This window comes from Psittacula echo (assembly GCF_963264785.1).
Source record: "Psittacula echo genome assembly, chromosome: 9".
Taxonomy (NCBI): domain Eukaryota; kingdom Metazoa; phylum Chordata; class Aves; order Psittaciformes; family Psittacidae; genus Psittacula; species Psittacula echo.
Window position 1 is genome coordinate 5,925,690 of NC_137745.1, and position 21,114 is coordinate 5,946,803.

The 21,114-nt window shown below is 46.3% G+C and overlaps 1 protein-coding gene and 1 long non-coding RNA gene across 2 annotated transcripts in view; one reads left to right on the top strand and one right to left on the bottom strand.

Annotated features, from left to right (window-relative positions):
* FAM120A (family with sequence similarity 120 member A) overlaps positions 1-1,704 on the bottom strand; it is a 54,963-nt gene extending 53,259 nt beyond the window's left edge. Inside the window, exon 1 of the mRNA XM_080625360.1 lies at positions 701-1,704. Within this exon, the coding sequence (XP_080481486.1) occupies positions 701-1,174 (474 nt within the window). The 5' untranslated portion in view covers positions 1,175-1,704. The remainder of the gene's footprint in view (positions 1-700) is intronic.
* On the top strand, positions 1,036-12,817 carry LOC308224962. The gene is made up of 3 exons (XR_013957637.1): positions 1,036-1,175; positions 12,465-12,530; positions 12,615-12,817. It is a non-coding gene; the product is annotated as an uncharacterized lncRNA (long non-coding RNA).
* Positions 12,818-21,114: the final 8,297 nt, after the last annotated feature.

Sequence of the window (21,114 nt, forward strand, 5' to 3'; positions counted from 1 at the left end):
CAAAAGCCTGTCAATACATTAGGGCAATGCCGAGCAAACCTCCATAAACACGAAACTCTGTGTTCCGGAGCGAGCGACTGAACCTTCGCCGCAAGTTTAAACCTTTCCTTGCCTCAGCAGGGAACTTGTTGCAGATCTTCCACGCGTAATAACTAAACCGATTCTTATTTATTTCTTTCCCCCGCTTCGTCTTAGTAATTAATTGGATCACCACGCTCTCGAGAGTGCGGTACAAGTGGTACCAAAGTCCCAGGCCGGGCGGAGAGAGCCATGGGCAAGAAGGGACATTTTGAGTCAACGGAACGGCGGCCCCGAAAGAACATGGAGGAAAAAAAACCTCCCTGCTGCTGGGCCTGGCTTCACTGAAAGAGGGAATTCGGGAAGCCCTGGGCGCTGACGGTCGCCCCGTCGACCCGAGCAGACTGAACCCTGCGCGGGTCGACCGTCAGCGCCGTTGAAATAGCGAAATTCCCCATGGATTGAAGCCGCCGAAACTTGGGCCTCGACGACATTTTGAGGCGCTGAGGGGAGAGGCGGGGTGCGCCCCCCCACCCCCCGCTCCCTCCCTCCGCTGCCGGCCCCGGGCAGCCCCGCTGCCATCTTAGCGCAGGGGAGCGGAGGGGAGGGGGCGCTGGTGGCCCCGGGGGGATGGGGGGACCGGGGCGAGAGGGAAGGAAGGGAAGGCTCCTCTCCTCCTCACCTTGATGTGGAAGCGGATGAGGGCCAGGCGGATGCAGTGCGCCATGCAGACGGGCGGCAGGAACCAGACCTTGGGCGGTGGGGTGCCCTTGTTCTGGACGTGGCTGACGATCTGCTGCGCCGTCTGGCGCTCGTTGCCCTGGCGCTTCACCCACTCGTGCAGCCGGGCCTTCTCCAGGGCGCCGTTGAAGAAGACGAAGAGCTCGATGTTGCCGTTGAAGCAGGCCTTGGCCAGGGCCGCCAGGTAGCCCAGCATGTGGTTCCACTGCCCGCCGCTCACCCAGTCCGTGTAGAAGCCCCCGTAGAGCCGGTGCAGGCAGTTGTCGGCGTCGATGAGGAGGCGCAGCGGGGTCTGGGGGGGCCGCTGGCGGCCCCCACCCACGAGGCTGCCCCGCGCCAGCTTCTGCAGCTCGACGGGCACCACGGCGCTGGGGCAGTGCTTCTCGATGTAGTCCTGGAAACCCTGCACTCCCATGGTGAGGACCGGGCGGCGGCGGCGGCGGGCGGGCGAGCGGGGGCCCGGCGGCGGCAGCAGCAGCGGCGGCGGGTTCTGGGCTCGGGCCGGGCGGCGCGGTGGCGGCTGTAGTTGCGGGTGGGCGGTGGGAGCGGTGGAGCCGGGTGGGAGCGCTGGCTGCCGTCGGTGGCTGTTCAGGGGGGAGTTGTATGGATTAGTGGGGGGCTCATGGCTGCCGCGGCCGCCATGTGCTGCTCTCACAGAGCCATGGCTCGGGGATCCGGGCTGCTGCCGCTGCGGCTCCGACTGCCGGGGGGAGGGGGAGCGGCACCGCGCGCAGGAAGCCAACCCGCCGCCGCCGCCGCCTGCGGCAGGGAGAGCGGAACGGGCGGGACTTGGCGGCGGCCGCCGCTGCCACTCACAGATGGCGCGGGGCGCGCGCGCGGCCGCCGGCGGAGGGCGGGAGGGTGGCGGGAGCGCGCCCCCAGCGCCGCCCCGCCGGCGTCCCGGGGCCCGCCGCCCTCGCGGCCCCCCACTGCCCTGCCCTGCGGCTGTGGCGCGGCCCGCGTTGCCGGCCGGTCGCGGCCGTTGCATAACCCGGGCATGCGCGGGAGCGCGGGCGGAAGCGGGTGGCGGGAAAGGGGAGGGGGCACGGGGGGAGGCGGGAGCCTGCTCGGGACAGGCTCGGAGAGGTGGGCCTCCTGGAGCCTCGCCGTGCGCCGTCCTGGCCCTGCTTCCGGGGGCCAACGGGCCGGGCCGCGGCACGAGTTCTTGGGCCAGCGGCGTCCCCCTCGGCTCTGCTGCTGCTAGGGCCCGGGCTGGGGCAGAGTGACCGCCGCCATGGCGGGCCGGCCCCCATTGCTCGCGGGCTGGGGTTTTCGGTCGAGCCTGGACCACGGCGAGCAGTTGCCGCGCTGCCGTTTACAGCTCGGTTGGGCCCGGACGCGGGGTGCTGCAGAGTTCCCGGCCCTCCGGCCTCGGGCTGCCTGAGCGTTCTGCTGGGCCCCAGCGCCTTCTCCTCTGAGAGAACGGCAGCTTGGCCGTTACTTACAAATAATAATTACAGGCTCTTCTCGCCTCGCCCGCAACTGTGTATTTAGAGCTGCCGGTAAAACTTCCAGATGGGCCGGTTCAGCCGGGAGAAGAGAAGGCTCCTTAAGGGGAGACCTTAGAGCAGCTCCACTGTCTAAAGGGGCGACAGGAAACCTGGAGAGGGGCTTTGGACAAGGGCCTGTAGGGACAGGACAAGGGGAATGGCTTTAACCTGCCAGAGGGGAGACTGAGATGAGCTCTTAGGCAGAAGCTCTTCCCTGTGAGGGTGCTGAGGCGCTGGCACAGGGTGCCCAGAGAAGCTGTGGCTGCCCCATCCCTGGCAGTGTTCAAGGCCAGGTTGGACACAGGGGCTTGGAGCAAGCTGCTCTAGTGGAAGGTGTCCCTGCCCATGGCAGGGGTTGGAACTGGATGAGCTTAAAGGTCCCTTCCAACACAGACCAGTCTGGGATTTTGATGGCCTTTTGCCTTAGAATAGTAACACAGCAACTTAGTTGTTCTGTGCCTTGCAGATACCAAGAAAATGTCAACCTGCACATACTGTATATTCACATTAATATTGTATTGACTGGGGGGGGGAATGTAATATTTATGAGATTACAGGCAGGCAGGATTGGCACCTACAGTATTCCCACTGGGGAATAGCAGTTTCTCAGGGAGTGGGCTGGTTCCCTCAGAGGCAGTGCAGCGCTAGTGCCAGGCCACTCCCTGGATGTTTGTATCCAAGACCGTCTGGTACAGCAGAAGGATGGTAAAATAAAGACTACTGTAAAAGCTATGGTAATAGTCAATGAGAAATACACATTTCTTCTAGAAATCTATTTTTGTCATGATCTGAGAGTGGTTTCCAAAGTAAGCCTGATCTCTTTCCAAACTATTTTTCCCTTGGACTTCCTTATATTTCCTTTAAGAGTAGGCACATTATGATAACATCAAAATAATAAAATGCTGTAGAACACTTTGAGACACACAAAACATGGTAGCAGACCAGTGGTGCTATTAGAAGGAGAGAGGATCAAGGAGAAAGAACTTCCGAATTCCAAAGATACCAAAACATGCCAAGATTCAGTCAAAAGAACAAGTGCCAGCGTACATGAAGTGCAGGTGGTCAGACATGCCTACATGTGTTCAGCGCTCCACCAAACAGTACAAGGTTTGATCAGAAACCAGACAGGCCATTCTAATTAGTCTTAAGAATCGAGAAATAGCTGATTGAAGGAGAATTCAATACTTGAATCATTAATTGTCTCACAGGATATTTAGGTTCAGTTGCCTTAGCAATGGCTTATCAGATATAAAATATCTCCTAAGTTTACTTGTTTTGCTGGGTTTGGTTTGTTGTTAAGAAGGAAAGACAAAAGCATCTGCCACCAGAAGACTGGCTCTTAGCAGCCTAACACTTCCCATGGTGTTGGGCAGACACAGTAGAACTGAAAGCTGCCAGGCTCATGTGCCCATCCACAAACAGGACGACCCTTCCTCTCCTCCCTGACAGGAGAGAGTTAAACAGACAGGGAAACAAGGGGCTTCAGGAAGTTGCTTGATACACATAGCTGTCTTGATGCAACTAAAACTTTGCCCAGACAAGAAAGCGATGGAAAAGAAGTGTAATTTATGGAAAACAAAATTAAACTGGGAAAGAGGTAGACTAAGACTTAAAGAGCCTTTCACCACAGGTATGAAGACAAGGTATTTTTTCATCTGCCAGTTGCAGGAAACCTACAGGAATCTTTAGGTTTTCTGCCTGTAAGAAAATGGTGCAGTGGAGGAAAAGGCAGTGAGGACTTTGCTGTCTCAGCAGTGAGACGGCACGTTGCACTGTTAGCAGATGTTGATTGTGCATGGGAAGGGTTAATAAGGATTAATACTAAAGTCAGTGAGTCATTATCCAACTTGAATAGAAGAGAATTAGGAGTGGCTCCCTAGAAGGAAGGAACTGAACAGTCATTAGGAAGAACTTGTAATGAATAACCATGTCAGGGCAAGAATGTGGAGATGAATGTTATCATTTTAGTCTCAATTCCTCTATTAACAAAACTTGGTCCACTGTGAGATGAATATGGATATAAGCTGTGGAATGGGTTAGCCATGGTAACCTTGATAGGTGCATTTGCCTGGGAATAGATACATATATTAACCATGGAAAACATCTGTCTTACATGATTTCCCTTCATATTTCTCTTCCTTTCTCACTCTGGTGTGTCTCACTGTGGAGATACTGTCCCAAAACTTCCCAGTTCTTGCTGCTGTAGGAGCAAAACTCCCAGTCCTCCTTTTCACCATCAGGTCTGTAGATGGCCATGGGATGGTCCTGTGGGCAAGGTACTTTTCTGCATTGTTATTTCAGTGCTCAAAGTGAAATAAGTCTTATATTATTTCAGTATTACATTTAAATACGAACATTTGCAAATAAACATCCCTGATTCTGCTGTTACAACATAATTCTGCTGTTAGCTATTATTTCCCTTCCCTGTCATCTAGAACATTTGACTCTAGTGGGGGTAAATAGCACGCAGCAATAAAACAGACCTTTGGTTCTCTCAGGCTGTATCGCTTGCATACCTACTTATTAAACATTTTGCTTACAGAAGCTTGCAGAATCTTCATGTGATTTATATAAAACCAGAAAATTATACTGGGACACTTCTGCAGGTTGACTTACCTTCATCCTCAAGATGTATGTTATCAAAAGTGATTTTCCTTGCATTTGTTAGTTCACAGCTGTCAGCATGCCTGCCACTCAGTCTAAAATAGTTACCAAAATAGAAGAAATAGAAAAAAACTTACTGAAGTGTAAAAAAAATTGTGAGGACAAAATCTGTCACTTGTTGTAGTCTTGCTCTGATTTTGTATCATAGCACTTACTACCAGGTGAGACATCCCCCTCTCTTGTACGTTTGGTTGGTGCAGTTAAACTATATAAATCACCCAAAATTTATACAACTAAAGAATTTCCATGTTCAGGTACCTCTCAGCTTTCCAAAATACCTACAACCACCATCTTGCTTTAGCATACAATAACTTTTTTCAAATATCTGTGATACCTATGGCATAACATTTTCCTTTTAGGACAATAAAATCATAGAATCCTAGAATAGTTAGGGTTGGAAAGGACCTTGAGATCATCTAGTTCGAACCCCCCTGCCATGGGCAGGGACACCTCACTATAAACCATGTCACCGAAGGCTTCATCCAACCTGGCCTTGAACACTGCCAAGGATGGAGCATTCACAACCTCCCTGGGCAACCCATTCCAGTGCCTCACCACCCTCACAGTAAAGAATTTCTTCTTTCTATCCAATCTAAACTTCCCCTGTTTAAGTTTGAACCCAATACCCTTTGTCCTGTCACTACAGTCCCTGATGAAGAGTCCCTCCCCAGCATCCCTGTAGGCCCCCTTCAGATACTGGAAGGCTGCTATGAGGTCTCCACGCAGCCTTCTCTTCTCCAGGCTGAACAGCACCAACTTTCTCAGCCTATCTTCACACGGGAGGTGCTCCAGCCCCTGATCATCCTCATGGCCTCCTCTGGACTTGTTCCAACAGTTCCATGTCCTTTTTATGTTGAGGACACCAGAACTGCACACAATACTGCAAGTGAGGTCTCACGAGAGCAGAGTAGAGGGGCAGGATCACCTCCTTCAACCTGCTGGTCACGCTGCTCTTGATGCAGCCCAGGATACGGTTGGCTTTCTGGGCTGTGAGTGCTCACTGCCAGCTCATGTTCATTTTCCCATCAACCAACACCCCCACGTCCTTCTCTGCAGGGCTGCTCTGAATCTCTTCTCTGCCCAACCTGTAGCTGTGCCTGGGATTGCTCCAACCCAGGTGTAGGACCTTGCACTTGGCATGGTTAAACTTCATAAGGTTGGCATCAGCCCACCTCACAAGCGTGTCGAGGTCCCTCTGGATGGCATCCCTTCCCTCTGGCGTATCAACCGAACCACACAACTTGGTGTCATTGGCAAACTTGCTGAGGGCGCACTCAATCCCACTGTCCATGTCACCGACAAAGATGTTGAACAAGACCGGTCCCAACACCGATCCCTGAGGGACACCACTTGTTACCGGTCTCCAGTCGGTCATCGAGCCATTGACCACAACTCTTTGCGTGCAGCCATCCAGCCAGTTCTTTATCCACCAAGTGGTCCACCCATCAAATTGATGTCTCTCCAATTTAGAGACAAGGATGTCGTGTGGGACAGTGTCGACCACTTTGCACAAGTCCAGATAGATGACGTCAACTGCTCTGCCCCTGTCCATCAGTTTCATAGCCCCATCATAGAAGGCCACCAAATTGGTCAGGCAGGATTTCCCCTTAGTGAAGCCATGCTGGCTGTCACCAAGCACCTTGTTGTTTTTCATGTGCCTTAGCATGCCTTCCAGGAGAATCTGCTCCAAGATTTTGCCAGGCACAGAGGTGAGGCTGACTGGTCTGTAATTCCGGGTCATCCATTTTGCCCTTCTTGAAAATGGGGGTTATGTTTCCCTTCTTCCAGTCGTTGGGAACTTCACCTGACTTCCATGATTTTTCAGATATGATGGACAATGGCTTAGCAGCTTCATCTGCCAGCTCCTTCAGGACCTGTGGATGGATGTCGTCAGGTCCCGTGGACTTGTCTACGTTTAGGTTTTTAAGATGTGCCTTTGGGAGACACCTGAGTCATGTAAATGCTTATCAGTCTCCATCCGCAGCGGCTCTTCAAGTAGTTTCACTCTGTTTCTGGAACTTCTTTTATTTCCAGGTTTCTGCAAGACATAAGGTTGCAGAAATCCATAGGTGACTGCTCAGCTTAGGTTTATTGCTAGCAGTTCATTTTTTTTTATATTATTCCTCCAACAAAAACTGGGTAATACAGATTTTCACTGTTTCTTTTATAAAGCATTCTCTCTGCAAAGAAGACTTTGCTGAAATTTTTACTTTCAGCTGCTCTGTTCTCACCCATCAAACATTCCCCCACGCTAACATTTCAACTTACTTGAAAATTCAACTTCCACCATGACTCAAATTGTAAGAAATAGTTGCAGCAATACCTGGTGAATATGACTTGCATTTTTTTGCTGGTATTAAGCCTTTTCTGTTGACTCTGTGTATATCCACTCTGCTACAGCATGGACATTCTGCAGGAGGCTGGTGCTGCGGCGGAAAATATTCTGCACTTTCCCACTGGCCACTGTGAACTTTGGTGATGGATTGCCTTGAGGAATCTTAATCTGCTGTTTAGTGCTGTTCTTGCATTGGCCATGTAGAATTTGTGCCTTTCTCAAGCTCTTTGTTTCTTTTAGCTTAAGCCACTGGTTTGAATCTGAAGACGGTGAAGACAGTAGGAGATGTACAAGAATGACAGAATCACAGACTGAATTGGCTTGGAAGGAACCTTAAAGCTCATCCAATTCCAACCCCCTGCCACAGGCAGGGACACCTTCCACTAGAGCAGGATGCTCCAAGCCCCTGTGTCCAACCTGGCCTTGAACACTGCCAGGGATGGGACAGCCACAGCTTCTCTGGGCACCCTGTGCCAGTGTCCACTGGAGTCCCTTGAAACTGCAGTCCACTGATTTTTTTGTCTTTTCGTTCTCCTTTACCAGCTGGCCTAATGGACCTTTAACATTTTGTGAGAGTTGAGAGTAAATCCCACTTCTTCTTTGTCTATCTAAGACAGGGCTGCTGGCTGCTGTTCTGGCACTCAGGAAGTCTGTTCTCCTTGCACTTGCCTGATGCAAATACGTGCCCAGTGTTGACTCTACAGAAGTTGTTTTTTTTTTCTCCCTCCTACTGGCATTTGCTTTTTTATTTTCCTCAACAGAATGTAGAATTACCCAAAGCATGCTCTTCCTCATTACATTTTTCACTCTTAGTCAAAAGCCATTTTGTGGTAAGCTGCTTTATTTCATGCATCCGTGTTTAATATCAAGATAAACTGCTACTGATTCTTGATCAATTCTTCAGAGATTTTCTCACATTTCAGGCCCTCAAATAAGTCTTTTGAGACCTGTCAGTCTTTCCCAGAATTTCTAAATCCACCTGAATTCTTGCATATTCAGAACTGTTTTCTGTATGCGGTCTCTAACTATTTCTTGTCTTTACTGCGAGGGTGGTGAGGCCCTGACGCAGGCTGCCCAAAGAAGTGGTAAGTGCTCCATCTCTAGCAGTGTTCAAGGCCAGGTTGGACAGTCTTTGGTGAGGTATTATCTAGGGTGAGGCATCCCTGCCCATGACAGGGGGTTTGGAACTGGATGATCTTAAGGTCCTTTCTAACCCTAGCTATTCTATGATTCTGTGAAGTGGAGGTTAATCCAAATAGGTGATACAGAGGCAGAAACCCAGCAACGACACCAGTGGTGGAACTAAGACTCTTTCCAGTGTCTTTATATTACTTGGGAATTTCACTTGGCATCTTAATTTTGCTGTGAGAGACTTGTAGTACTTTCTCCTGTTAAAGTTGTTGGCCTGTGTTTTGGTGGGTTGTCCGTTATCCACTAGACTATTAGTTTACCATCATTAACATTTACTTACTAGCAAATGTCTCCCCTGGAGCACCTCTTCTTAAAGTTGCGGCTATGACAAATGCCACATCCCATTTTCTAGTACTTGGTCTCTTGTTCCTCCTGAGACAGCGTATTTTGTGTGTTTGAAAAAAGCAGATTTGGGAACTGTATTATATTTGAATGGGCAGCAATTTATGTTCTTTGCATGACCACTTTGTGTGAATGGGGACTGCAGAATGAAAGCATACAAGGAACTATGTGTTCTTCCTGAGCAGGCATTACAGGCCTGCTTGTTGGCAATCACTTTAGAGTTGCATTTTTTTCTCTTTTGTTGGGCCAGTTGGCCAGTTAATATTCTCTTTCAGTCTATTTTATTCCTCTTTCGGTATTTCCCAAAGGCATCTGCTGCTTTCCAAATAATTTCTTTAGGCCATACAAATACTAGCAAAACATGCCAGGCCAACACCAAAATCTTTTGTAGATGGGACATAGAATCACAGGCTGGTTTGGGCTGAAGGGACCTTGAAGCTCATCCAGTTCCAACCCCCTGCCACAGGCAGGGACACCTTCCACTAGAGCAGCTTGCTCCAAGCCTCGTCCAGCCTGGCCTTGAGCACTGCCAGGGATGGGGCAGCCACAGCTTCTCTGGGCACCCTGTGCCAGTGCCTCAGCACCCTCACAGGGAAGAGCTTCCTTCTTATATACGCATCTTATAGAATCATAAAATTCCAACCAAACCACAGAATGGTTTGGGTTGGAAGGGACCTTAAAGCCAACCCATTTGGAGCTCGGCACTGTACAGACATGGGGTAAATGGGGATGTTGCTCCAGCAAACTTTTAGGGTAAAAAATGACTGACAGTGAGTCCTGGGAGTGTATGGGAAAAGCAGCCACACAGAGGAGGGGGCAAGTGCCGCTGGCTGGAAGAATTCCTCCTTTCAGAGAACAAGCAGCGCTTTCAGAGCAGTGGATACTTAGCTGGGGCACACAGTATGCAGATTACATCAGGTCCATTCGCTACCCTTCATTATATTTAAGAAACAAAAGCATGAACATTTTCAGTTCTAATTTGGAGTTTGCAAAAGTAAAAACATAAATAAGAAAGGCATTAGGAAGCAGGCAAGAGGAGCTGGTGGAGAGCAGTAGGACTGGTTCATCAAAAACCTGGAACAGTGTCATGCTGTTCCCTGGGTATTAATGAAGAGTTGTGTAAGACATGCAAAAAGGCAGTATTTAAAGTATATTCTACAGTGCTTTTTTCAGGAGCATCAGTTGTGTTACAGGCAGATGCTAATACATTACTACAACTAGACACAACACCAGATACAATGCATTTGTAAGTGCTATCATTCAAAGAACACACAGGAGGTAAAAATCTATACTGTGACCATTTCAGAGGAGCAGCTATTTATCTTTCTACCACCTTATAAACATGTCACTTTTTTTGGCATTTATGCAATTAAAGTATCAAAAATATATAAATAAAAAATAAATAAAACAAGTATCTAAAGCACATAAGTGACAGATTTAGCTACCTAAATGGGGGATATAGAGGCCAGGTTTAGGAACACCATCCAAGCCATACCTTCACTTTCAGTATGCTGCAGTAACTACATTCTTTCTCTTACCGAAACATACACCAGCATGGTCTACCAGCGCATCACCCATAGCTGTAGACAGCCCAGTTAACTTGTCTTACCATGGGGTGCCCTTATTTCATGACTAAGCTCTTGCTGCACAAAGCTGTACTCTGAAAGTCAAGTAAAAAAAAAAAAAAAAGAAAAATTGATTTGAATTGCAAATTATGAAGTTGTGGGGCTGTGCCTGCCCCAGTCTGCACGCAGGATGAAGTGAGCTTACAAAATCCAGGCTTTTAGCACAGTGGGCTGGACACAAGGGACACTTTGTGCGTTTCCAGTCACAGAATGGCTCTGCGTGTCTGTCCTTGTGGGCACAGCTGCACTCCTGGGACGAGGTGCTCCTTGAGCTGGTGCAGTTAGAGAGGAGGAAAAGCAGACACAATCCTCCTGTTGTCCAGATGTGGCCCATGAGCCACCAATTAGGCTGTTATGAACTACAGCACTTGGTTCAAAGGGCTGTTAATTGTATTTTAATGACAATTTAACTGACAATGCTGATCATTTCAGAAACATCCAGATCACTAATTACTGGTACATTGTGGTGCTTTAAGCAGGCAAAGCACTGTAGAAACATGAGATGCTGGAGATGGATTCCTCATGAGTGATACGACAATGGGGAATGGCTTTAACCTGCCGGAAGGGGAGATTGGATTTTAGGCAGAAGCTCTTCCCTGTGAGGGTGCTGAGGCGCTGGCACAAGGTGCCCAGAGAAGCTGTGGCTGCCCCATCCCTGGCAGTGTTCAAGGCCAGGTTGGACACAGGGGCTTGGAGCAAGCTGCTCTAGTAGAAGGTGTCCCTGCCCGTGGCAGGGGGTTGGAACTGGATGAGCTGTAAGGTCCCTTCAACCTAAACCATTCCATGGTTCTATGATTCTATGAAGTGGCATTATTAATGTTCTCTATGACTTTCAGTGGCCTCCCACTTACCACAAGTATCATCCCTTGTTCATAGGCCCAAACCTCTGCCCTGACTGCTCGTACCTGTGATCCAGCTGCAGAAGATGTTTTTGCAGCATTCCAGAAATAAGAGGAGCAGCAATTCAAAATAACTTACATTCATTAACCAAAATTCTACCAATACTAATAATATACTGTAATAAATATTAACTAAAATGTTTAGTTAATATTTTAGAGGAGCAGTAGTGCAGTCTCAGGGGTTTTGGTTTCCATGGCTGGTGATTTGATACCTGCCAGAAGCATTAAATTCCTTTCCGAATGTTTACTTGTATTTTGTACAAGATGCCCATAGTCTGTTGAGGAATCCATTCTCCAGAAAAAATATTTAGAGTGCAAATCACAGTTTTCCCCTTCAGAAATTCAGCCAAAACACACTGAATCTGCTAATCACTGACAACACAGCAACGGTCAAGGTATTTGTACATAAAACGCTCTATCAGTGAGAATAAAGCACACATTTTACAGAATCATGGAATGGTTTGTTTTGGAAAGGACCTCAAAGCTCATCCAGTTCCAACCCCCTGCCATGGGCAGGAACACCTTCCAGTAGAGCAGGTTGCTCCAAGCCCCATCCAACCTGGCCTTGAACACTGCCAGGGATGGGGCAGCCACAGCTGTTAACTGCAGTTTAGTGGATTTTAAGTGCCAAAGCTAAGCAGTTAGAATTCTGACAAGACTTTTACTGGTGCAGGAGAAAGGAGGTTTGGTTTCTCATTGAAAGTAAAATGAATGTAAATAAATGCTAACACTGATTTTTTTTTGGTGAAGATTTATGTGAGATTAATCCCATTACAGCCCCAGAGCGCATTAGGTTTCACTAATCTCCCCTCAAGTCTATGTGGGATTGCAGGCACAGGATGGGAGCAAGGAGGGAGCTCTGCGCTGCGCCTGAGCAGGCTTTACACCCGAAGACAGTGATCCTGCGCCCATGGGTGCGTGAGCACCTGTTTGTGTGAGCAAGGCCCCAAAACTGCATTAGAGGAGACATTTGGTTGTGCAGATGAGGCAGCTGGGACAAAATGGGGTTTGCATATGGGAAGGATTCTGTGTGCAGCTGTCAAGGTGGTTTTTTTGCAGCTGTTTGCCCTGGGACTTCTGCTGTCCACATAAAGGCTGGGTCTCACTTGCTTGGGCACCGCTCTAAGCATGTTATTTGGTACCTCTTCTCTTCCTTCAGGCTGGACACCAGTGAGGTCTTGGGGAATGGAAGGCTTGAAAAATTCTTGCACTTTGTCACTAAATGGTGGGTGTTTTCCTTTTACGATGTTGATAGTGTTTGAAACTGAGTAGTTCCGAGGGCAATTAAGTTCTCCTTTTCCTCTTTCAGCAAACGCTCTCCTGAATTGCCAGTGTGCTCCGACTGATCTCCCAGTGTGCACAGATTAGCAGACCTGAGCTGAGGCCAGCTACGTGCTGTCTTTGAGAGGTAACATTTAAACTCATGTATTCCCAGGTTTTGTTATTAAAGATCCTTCATTTGATTTTCATTCATTTCAGAAAGGACCAAGGATCCTTGTGCCTTAGGGTTTTTTGCCTGATTTACACAGATTACTTTCTTACCTTCATTTGTTCTTTTAAGATACCACTTGAAATTTACCCTGTGACTTTCTTGCCTTCAGTATAAGTCAAGAAAGCATTGAAAGTTTAGAGAATTATAAGTTTTTGAATAATGCGACTGTTTCTTTTGCAAGAGATGAAAAGAGTTAAAAACCAGCAATCTCCTCACTGGCGGACAGAAAACCTTACTGCTGAAAGTCGTACAAACATGCAGCCTGGCCCGCGTTCAATGTCTTGACTGCCATAAAACTAGAAACATTACTTAGCATGAATTCATAGTCTAGTTCTGAAAAAGAAAGAAAGAAAAAAAAGGTAAATATTGCATAATTCTCAGTAATGAGAACATTCTTATTTTCCAGAAGACGTCAGTTTAATCCTCCAGGTACTCTTAGTATATAGAGCAACTTTTGATTTCCCCCTACATAATACAGCGCGGGAGAGTGTCTCTTTAAATTAATTTATAAAATAATTCAGGACTGTGGGTGTCTTTGATCTGTTCCTCTCTGCTAAAGTACAGAAGAGAAGAACATGTCGCTTAGCAACCCCAGCCGGGACTGGGGGGAGGCGGCAAGGGATGGATGGTCCAGAGTCACCAAAGGGAAAGATTCATCCCCACCAGAAAACTCAACTTCTGAAGATGCTTCTCCAAAATAAAGAAAACAAATAAACAAACACGGGGGCTTGCAGAATGAGGTATTTTCACTTCTTTATTTAACGTCTTTTTTCCCCCCACTTCTGGTCTATTAATAGTAATCTTAGAACCAAATCAGAAAGTCAGGCACGGGATAGGCACTGCAAGATTGAATAGCTTAAGGACTGGAGCTACTGGAAGGAATCTGAAGTTTTATTTTTAAAACAGTTAAGCCTGTTTCCAATTGAATTTATGTTGTCAAGTCTGATCATAATCAATTTCATACCTCTGTTTTCATCTGAACACCTCAAATAAAGTTTGTATGACTCTCATCCTGATTTACAGTTGCTTAAGGTGCTTAAGCAGCACCAGACTGACTTATTTAGAGTCACCTATCTCATTGTAAATGAAAATCTGCATTTCTCTAAATGGTTCCCAGGCTGTGATGAGCTGATAAGTAGGTAATATCTTATTAACTTTCAAAAAATACCAATTAGGAAAATACCTTTGCACTGATGTCGATGAGCAGCAATCAGAGAACTCTACCATTTCTGCAGCTGCAAGACGATAATGTCCTACAGAGCAAATCCTGTCTCAAACCACTCCTGCTCGTCTTGTTCCTGACCAGCGCTGTCCTAGAGCAACCCTAATTCATCTTTTCCTTTTGCTAGAGAAATCAACCATCAAACCTTGCAGCCCTGCATGCCTGAGTTGTGCAACAGAAAACTGCTGCAAAAAAACAGTGTGAGAGGGAGAATGACAGAGCCAGCCCACTTCATTGTGCTTCACACAGATGAAAAATGTCTCCTAATTAAATAAAGGTAAATGGTTATGCCTGGTCTTATATTAATGATCATAAAGGTTGTTTAAAATCTGCTTAATTTTTATGCCACTTCCATCTCCTAATGACCTATAACTTATTACTGAACATATCACAGTACAGTTAAGAGAAGCCCTAAATGCTAATGGTTCACGTTTCTCCCAGAGCTCAGTACAGTCAATGCTGTGCTCAAATTCCATGGTAAAACTGCAGATTATTAGAGCAAATGCCTACCCCTATCTACAGGCTAGAAGCTTATCTAAACTGGCATCTACTGCATATTCCAGCAGTTACATGCATACTCAAAACTGGACATTATTGCACTCTGAAGTAGCACTTTATTTTATCTAGTAAGGGCAATGATAAATGATAGCGTGGACTTCATTAAGATCTAAGTTTCTTAAATAACATGATACATAAGTAACAAGATAATTTTTTGTTACTCATATACAGCAAAGACCTGTAGATTAGAATCCTGTCTCCAGTGAGGTCAATGGGAATTTCACTAGTTACTGCAGGGGTGCGTGGGTTTTACCCAGGCTCTCTGAGAGGCTGTTTTCTGTATTGGCATCGCTTATGTAATTTGATTCTTTTTTTCGTAAAATTTCAATCAGAGAAATGCGTAAAGCACTTGGCATTAAGTGGTCTAAGTTTGTTACATACAACATTCAGAATGCAGCCCAAATGAGAAGCAAATAATGATAACTCAACTCTGACCATTTCAATAAAAAATACTTCTGGAGAAGCTTGTATACACTCTGCATTTTGGTTTTTAACAACTGTTTTCTGAATGCTTTCATTATGATCCAAACAAATGTGGAGGCTCCATTTGAAATGTCGCAAGCTGAAGCAAACCCCATTGACTTGACTTTATCTATGCTCTCAGTTACACCAGGGTCAACAATTCTTTACTGTAACTTAATCCTGAATACGTACTTTTGCTTCCTGCTGGAATCAAGTGGGAGGAGGAGTCCAGCAACAGTGGAGCCCTTTTATTTGCTCTTGTGTTTACAGTACCAGTTCATGTACTTAGTGGGTTTTATTTTTAGGAAACAGAAATATGTAATATCCAGGAGTCTGAGATTACCTTAGTTGGGGATTCTTGTTATTACATAAAATCTGTGTGATTCCTCTAACAGAGACAGAACATCTCCAGCTTCTCAAGCAGACTTCATGGGGCTGATAGTTTGAAGAATATGTTTTGGACTATGCTGACATAAAACCCTGTACAAGTAACAAAGATTTCTGGTTATGGTATTCGAGTTACCAGATCAGGATGATACATCGAAAAAGCATGCAGATAAGGCATCATTTGCCCAAACATGTAATCAGAAACTGACTTCTCAAAGGTATGTCTCAAGCTGCAGAATGAAAACACTGATGTGTGATATTTTTCCATTTCAGAGTGATCATTACAAGATCACTATGATGCGGACTACCTTCCGTACTCCTTAATCCCAGTACTGGCAGAGGGACAGTAATCTTAATTCCAGAAGCATCACATTGGAGAACTCTCAGTTTGGTGCAAAAATTCTTGAAAATATGTTGGCCCAGCCAACAGTATTGGGGAAAAAGAAGATTTTCTTTGGCATGGGACACAACACTATGACAGCCTCTCTTAACCTAAAATGTATCAGACTATTTCTTTCTCTTGTCATCTCCTCCTAAAGGAAAATAGATATATTCAGCTTTTTTTTTTTAGGATGCATAGGAAAGTTTGAAGTTAAAAATAAATCTCAGATCCTTCTTAGTAGTGGTATCCCATTGCCTTCTGCAAAACAGGTAGGTGATTACAGAGGTGTTTTGGTATTTGAGGCTCATTTTCCTGAGTGATCAGTACTTTCAGCAAAGAACTGCAGCAGTTACTGTCCAGAGAAGCTGGACATCTTCACTGCTTGCACAACATGTCTCTGTCACCAGAGAGCTGCATATAAAAGGACTGAAAAATTCCCCAAAATGCTTTGATGCCGCATATATGCAGAATTTGAGAGGATTGGGAGTTTATTTTAGAAAGGAAATATAAAGCTATGCAAAATGTTGGGTGGTATAAAGGAAAGTCAGGAAATTCACGTAGGTTTTCTCTCCACGTAAGGTGCACAAGCCACAGTGATGCTGCGAGGGCTGGAGCAGCTCTGCTCTGGAGCCAGGCTGAGAAAGCTGGGCTGGTTCAGCCTGAAGAACAGAAGGCTCCTTAAGGGGAGACCTTAGAGCAGCTCCACTGCCTAAAGGGGCTACAAGAAACCTGGAGAGGGGCTTTGGACAAGGGCCTGTAGGGACAGGACAAGGGAAATGGCTTTAACCTGCCAGAGGGGAGACTGAGATGAGCTCTTAGGCAGAAGCTCTTCCCTGTGAGGGTGCTGAGGCGCTGGCACAGGGTGCCCAGAGAAGCTGTGGCTGCCCCATCCCTGGCAGTGTTCAAGGCCAGGTTGGACACAGGGGCTTGGAGCAAGCTGCTCTAGTGGAAGGTGTCCCTGCCTGTGGCAGGGGTTGGAACTGGATGAGCTTTAAGGTCCCTTCCAACACAAAACAGTCTGGGATTCTGTCATTTACTAATGAGTGAACTTCGATTTAGTGAACATAATGTAGGTAAGGTTTTGATAATGCCACAGGCTTAAATCTGAGTTGCATCCTAGAAATACTGGTTAGAAGGGACCTCGAGATCATCTCCTGGCTTCCACTCAAAGCAGGACTGTCACCAACACTGGGGCAGGTCTGCTGTGATTTTACCTAGGCAAATCTTGGTTGTTCCCTTTGAGTAACCTTTTCCTTACTGCAGGAGCCTCCTGGGGAAGCCATTATTCCTACTGGCCAGTCTGAACCTCCCAGGCTGCTGTTGTGTGGGCACTGCCCTTTACTTAAGCCATCTGTCACAAAGAACTTGGCCCTGTCTTCTTTCCAGCTCCTGTTCACATGGTTGCAGCTTGCTATTACATCACCCCTTAGGCCCCCCTGCACCAGAATGAAAAGCTACAGCCTCCCTGATCTCCTGAAGCATGTAAACTGTTCCTGGCATCCCAGTAGCCCTCTGCTACCTTCCCTTCCCATTTTTGAATGTCCTCTTGCCCTGGGGGGTGGCAAAAGCCAGACACAGTAGTCCAGGTGTGACGTTACTAGCTCAGAGGAGACAGGGATAATCCATTTCCACAATCTGCCAGACACCCTTCTTGAAAAGTAGGCCAATGTACAGTTTGCACCATTGACAATAGGCACACCATTGGCTTCCATTTGACCTGACATTCCGTGTAACCTCCAAGTCCTCTCTGACAGGGCTGCTGCTCAGCCAGGCAGTTCCCAGCCTCTCCTGGTACATGGCATTACTCTGCCCAAGATGTGGGATTATATACATTTTGATCTGTTTGGTCAGATCCCAAGTTCCTGAAGATCCCTCCAAAAAATTAGTATTTGGCATGTAAGCAACTCTAATTTGATGCATCTTCAGATCTGCTATTTCTGAATTCTGTATCATCATCAAGATCACCAGTGAAGACACTGAACTGGTGTTGAGCACTCAGCCTAGTGTTGAGCACTCTGCTTCCCTCTGCCACCAAACAGATGTTGAGCCAATGATGGCTGTCTGTCAGTCTGGAGCCACTCTGAGCTTTCTGGCTGTGACACATGAACTGAAGGAAGAGCTGGTTTTCTGTTTGGTACCTTAACTGGTAACCTATTCTTGAAGTGTTTTAGCAGATGGTAGTGGGCTACATAGCGTGCAATAGTAGCAGAGGCAAAACACTGCTTAAATTTAGTCAAATCCTGTAAATAGACTTCTAAAAATCACACTAAACAAAAAATGTCCTTGCCATGTAGCTTTTCTTCATTTTTCAATACCTAGTCTGGCATTTTGGAGTGTAGAAAATTTCTTTTGCAATTAAAAAATTAACGTTTGACTTTTATTCTGCATTACAATCAAACCAATCTCTCACCATGGGGCGAGTGGATGACAGATCTGTCTCTGCAGTCCTGCATTTTCAGTTTAGAGTCACAGAACCACAGACTGGTTTGTGTTGGAAAGGACCTTAAAGCTCATCCAGTTCCAACCCCTGCCACGGGCAGGGACACCTTCCACTAGAGCAGCTTGCTCCAAGCCCCTGTGTCCAACCTGGCCTTGAACACTGCCAGGGATGGGGCAGCCACAGCTTCTCTGGGCACCCTGTGCCAGCGCCTCAGCACCCTCACAGGGAAGAGCTTCTGCCTAAGAGCTCATCTCAGTCTCTCCTCTGGCAGGTTAAAGCCATTCCCCTTGGCCTGTCCCTACAGGCCCTTGTCCAAAGCCCCTCTCCAGGTTTCCTGCAGCCCCTTTAGGCACTGGAGCTGCTCTAAGGTCTCCCCTTCAGAAACCTTCTCTTCTCCAGGCTGCCCCAGCCCAGCTCTCTCAGCCTGGCTCCAGAGCAGAGCTGCTCCAGCCCTCGCAGCATCTCCATGGCCTCCTCTGGCCTCGCTCCAACAGCTCCACGTCCCTCTTGTGCTGCTGTCCCAGAGCTGGACATGGGACTGCAGGGGGGAGTCTCACGAGAGAGGGTCTTACCTGCATCCCACCGAGGTGTAACATCATAAACAGATCGGTCTCTGCAAAACACTTTTCAGCAAAATATCACAAGTCCACGAAGATACTTTCCATATTGGTTTTTTAAATCTGAATTATAACAAGAAAAAAAGGGTATGTGATTCCTTCTATCCAAGAGACATCCAACAGAAAAAAAAAAAAAACAAATCCAATTCTAAAATTACTATTTCAGTGATTAGTTGTAATCTGTGCAGTTTCATCTGCTTCATAATACCCAGCTTAGTGTTAGATCTAAAAAAAGAATGAGATGAGAAAAATCATTCCTTTGATATGCATTAAATTATTCAGTTAGTAAATTAGTGAATCTTATCCTGAGTGTTACTAGCTATTAGTATGTTACACTGCTTGATGTTGCTCATGAAGAACGCATATAAAATGAGGACAAGATTTCCCTTTTGAAGTTGCTACCACTTGAGTTGTTGACATTTCTTAATTGGTGGCTGTCCTCTTGAAGGCAGTGTTCTGCTGTCTGCTTTTAGGAGAGATTCTTCATTTTTAATTTGTTCTCTCACTGATTAGACCTTTTTTTCAGTGGGTAACTCTCAGAATAATTAGCCTTTCACAGGAACCATGTTCTCCTAAATAGTTATTAATTACTATCTCCTCAATTCAGTATACTTAGGCCTTCTTCACTGGGAGCTTTTCAAGCTTACATCTGGTCTGGTTGCACCATGCCTGGTACCACTAAAGACAGCAAGAATCCCACTGCAGATTTCAGGAAGAGCAAGATCAGACCCTAAGAGTGAAGAAAGATCATTCACATTCCCTTTGTCTCGCAAAGGTGTCTCTTTTCTAGGAGAACCTACAAACATTTCTTCAGGCTCCAGGACAGGATTGAGGAGGGAGTGAAATGAGTAAAGGAGAACAAGGTAATTCCATCGAAACAAGGATACCGTCTTCAAAGACACTCTCAGCTTCAGCAGCTAGGCTAATGAGCCTCATTATACTGCTAGTTTTAGAGTACTGGAAACGTACAGCACCCTTTTACTTAAAGCCAGTTTATGGTATATAAAAATAAACCCATTGAAACCAACAAGTCATTCTGCATCTGACGTTATTTTCCCACTAAAGAGCCAAGGACCTTCAAGAAGAATGTACTTCTCATTGTAGAAATTACTGCCAGTGTTCACCACAATTAAAGAGCATGGTGGATGATAAAATACTCCAACATGTCATGCACTGCTGCAATCATCTCATCCCATCCTGGTTCATGTTTGACTTCTTTAAGCAAGTTCTTGTCCCTTTGTTTACTCTTGTCTTTAACCTTAAAACTTACCTTGAGCATTGCCAGCTATTCTCCTGCTAAAATGCAGTCTTACTTTTTTATGTCAGACTCTCTCTGTTCTATTTGGTCTTTCAAAACAGACTGGAACATCATCCTTTCTCTACCTCCCTAGTGAGCACTCCTGTTCTCATTCCCTACTTCTTCCACACTTGGTCATTAAGGAGCCTTTCCCACGAACATGAATTCTCCTGTCATTCCTAAACAGACTTTTCTCTCCACACTAGAACCTGAGCCCATGTCTCTGGCATTCTTTGACAGTGGAGTTATCTGTTCAAGATCAGTATGTTAAAACAAGGGGGGTTTAGAGTCTCTTCCAAGCTTGTCCCATTGATTTATTTCCTGGATTCTGTAAGCAGTCTGATCACATTGCTTTTTTTGTCATTCCCATCCAGGGTCTTACCTTCTGCAGAGGTTACACTATGAGTCAGCCTGTACACAGGCTATATGTAAACTCAACAGTTATTTCTCCATGACAGAAATAGCATTTAAGATACATGCTTTTCTATCCTAGCTGAAAACTAAAGCTTTGAACTAGGCTCTGATGATCTTATGACTCAAATCCATAACATTCGTTACTGCCCTTTGCATTCTCAATACCCTCCTTGACCCACCTCCTCAGCCACCTTTTTCACTAGGAAATTACTTACTTGTCTCTCCAACAGGTGATAATCCCAGAATTTTCTCTGCGACCAGGACTTCATTTCATCCACGAAGCTATCATCTCCTGATCATCCTCAGGATGCTGTCAGAAGAACCTCGTTTTCCTCTCTTGTGCACAGATGCAGCAGCATTACCTGTCAGCACAAGCAACACTGCTGTCTCCTTCCTTCCATCTTTTCCCACTTCTCCATGTATCTGGTTCATCCCCGGTGTGTTCCTTCAGTGCCCTATGGTCACCATTTTCATCTGCATTTGTGCATGGCCAATATCAGCAGGGTTTTAGTCCATAGTTAAGATTTGTGTAAGCTAA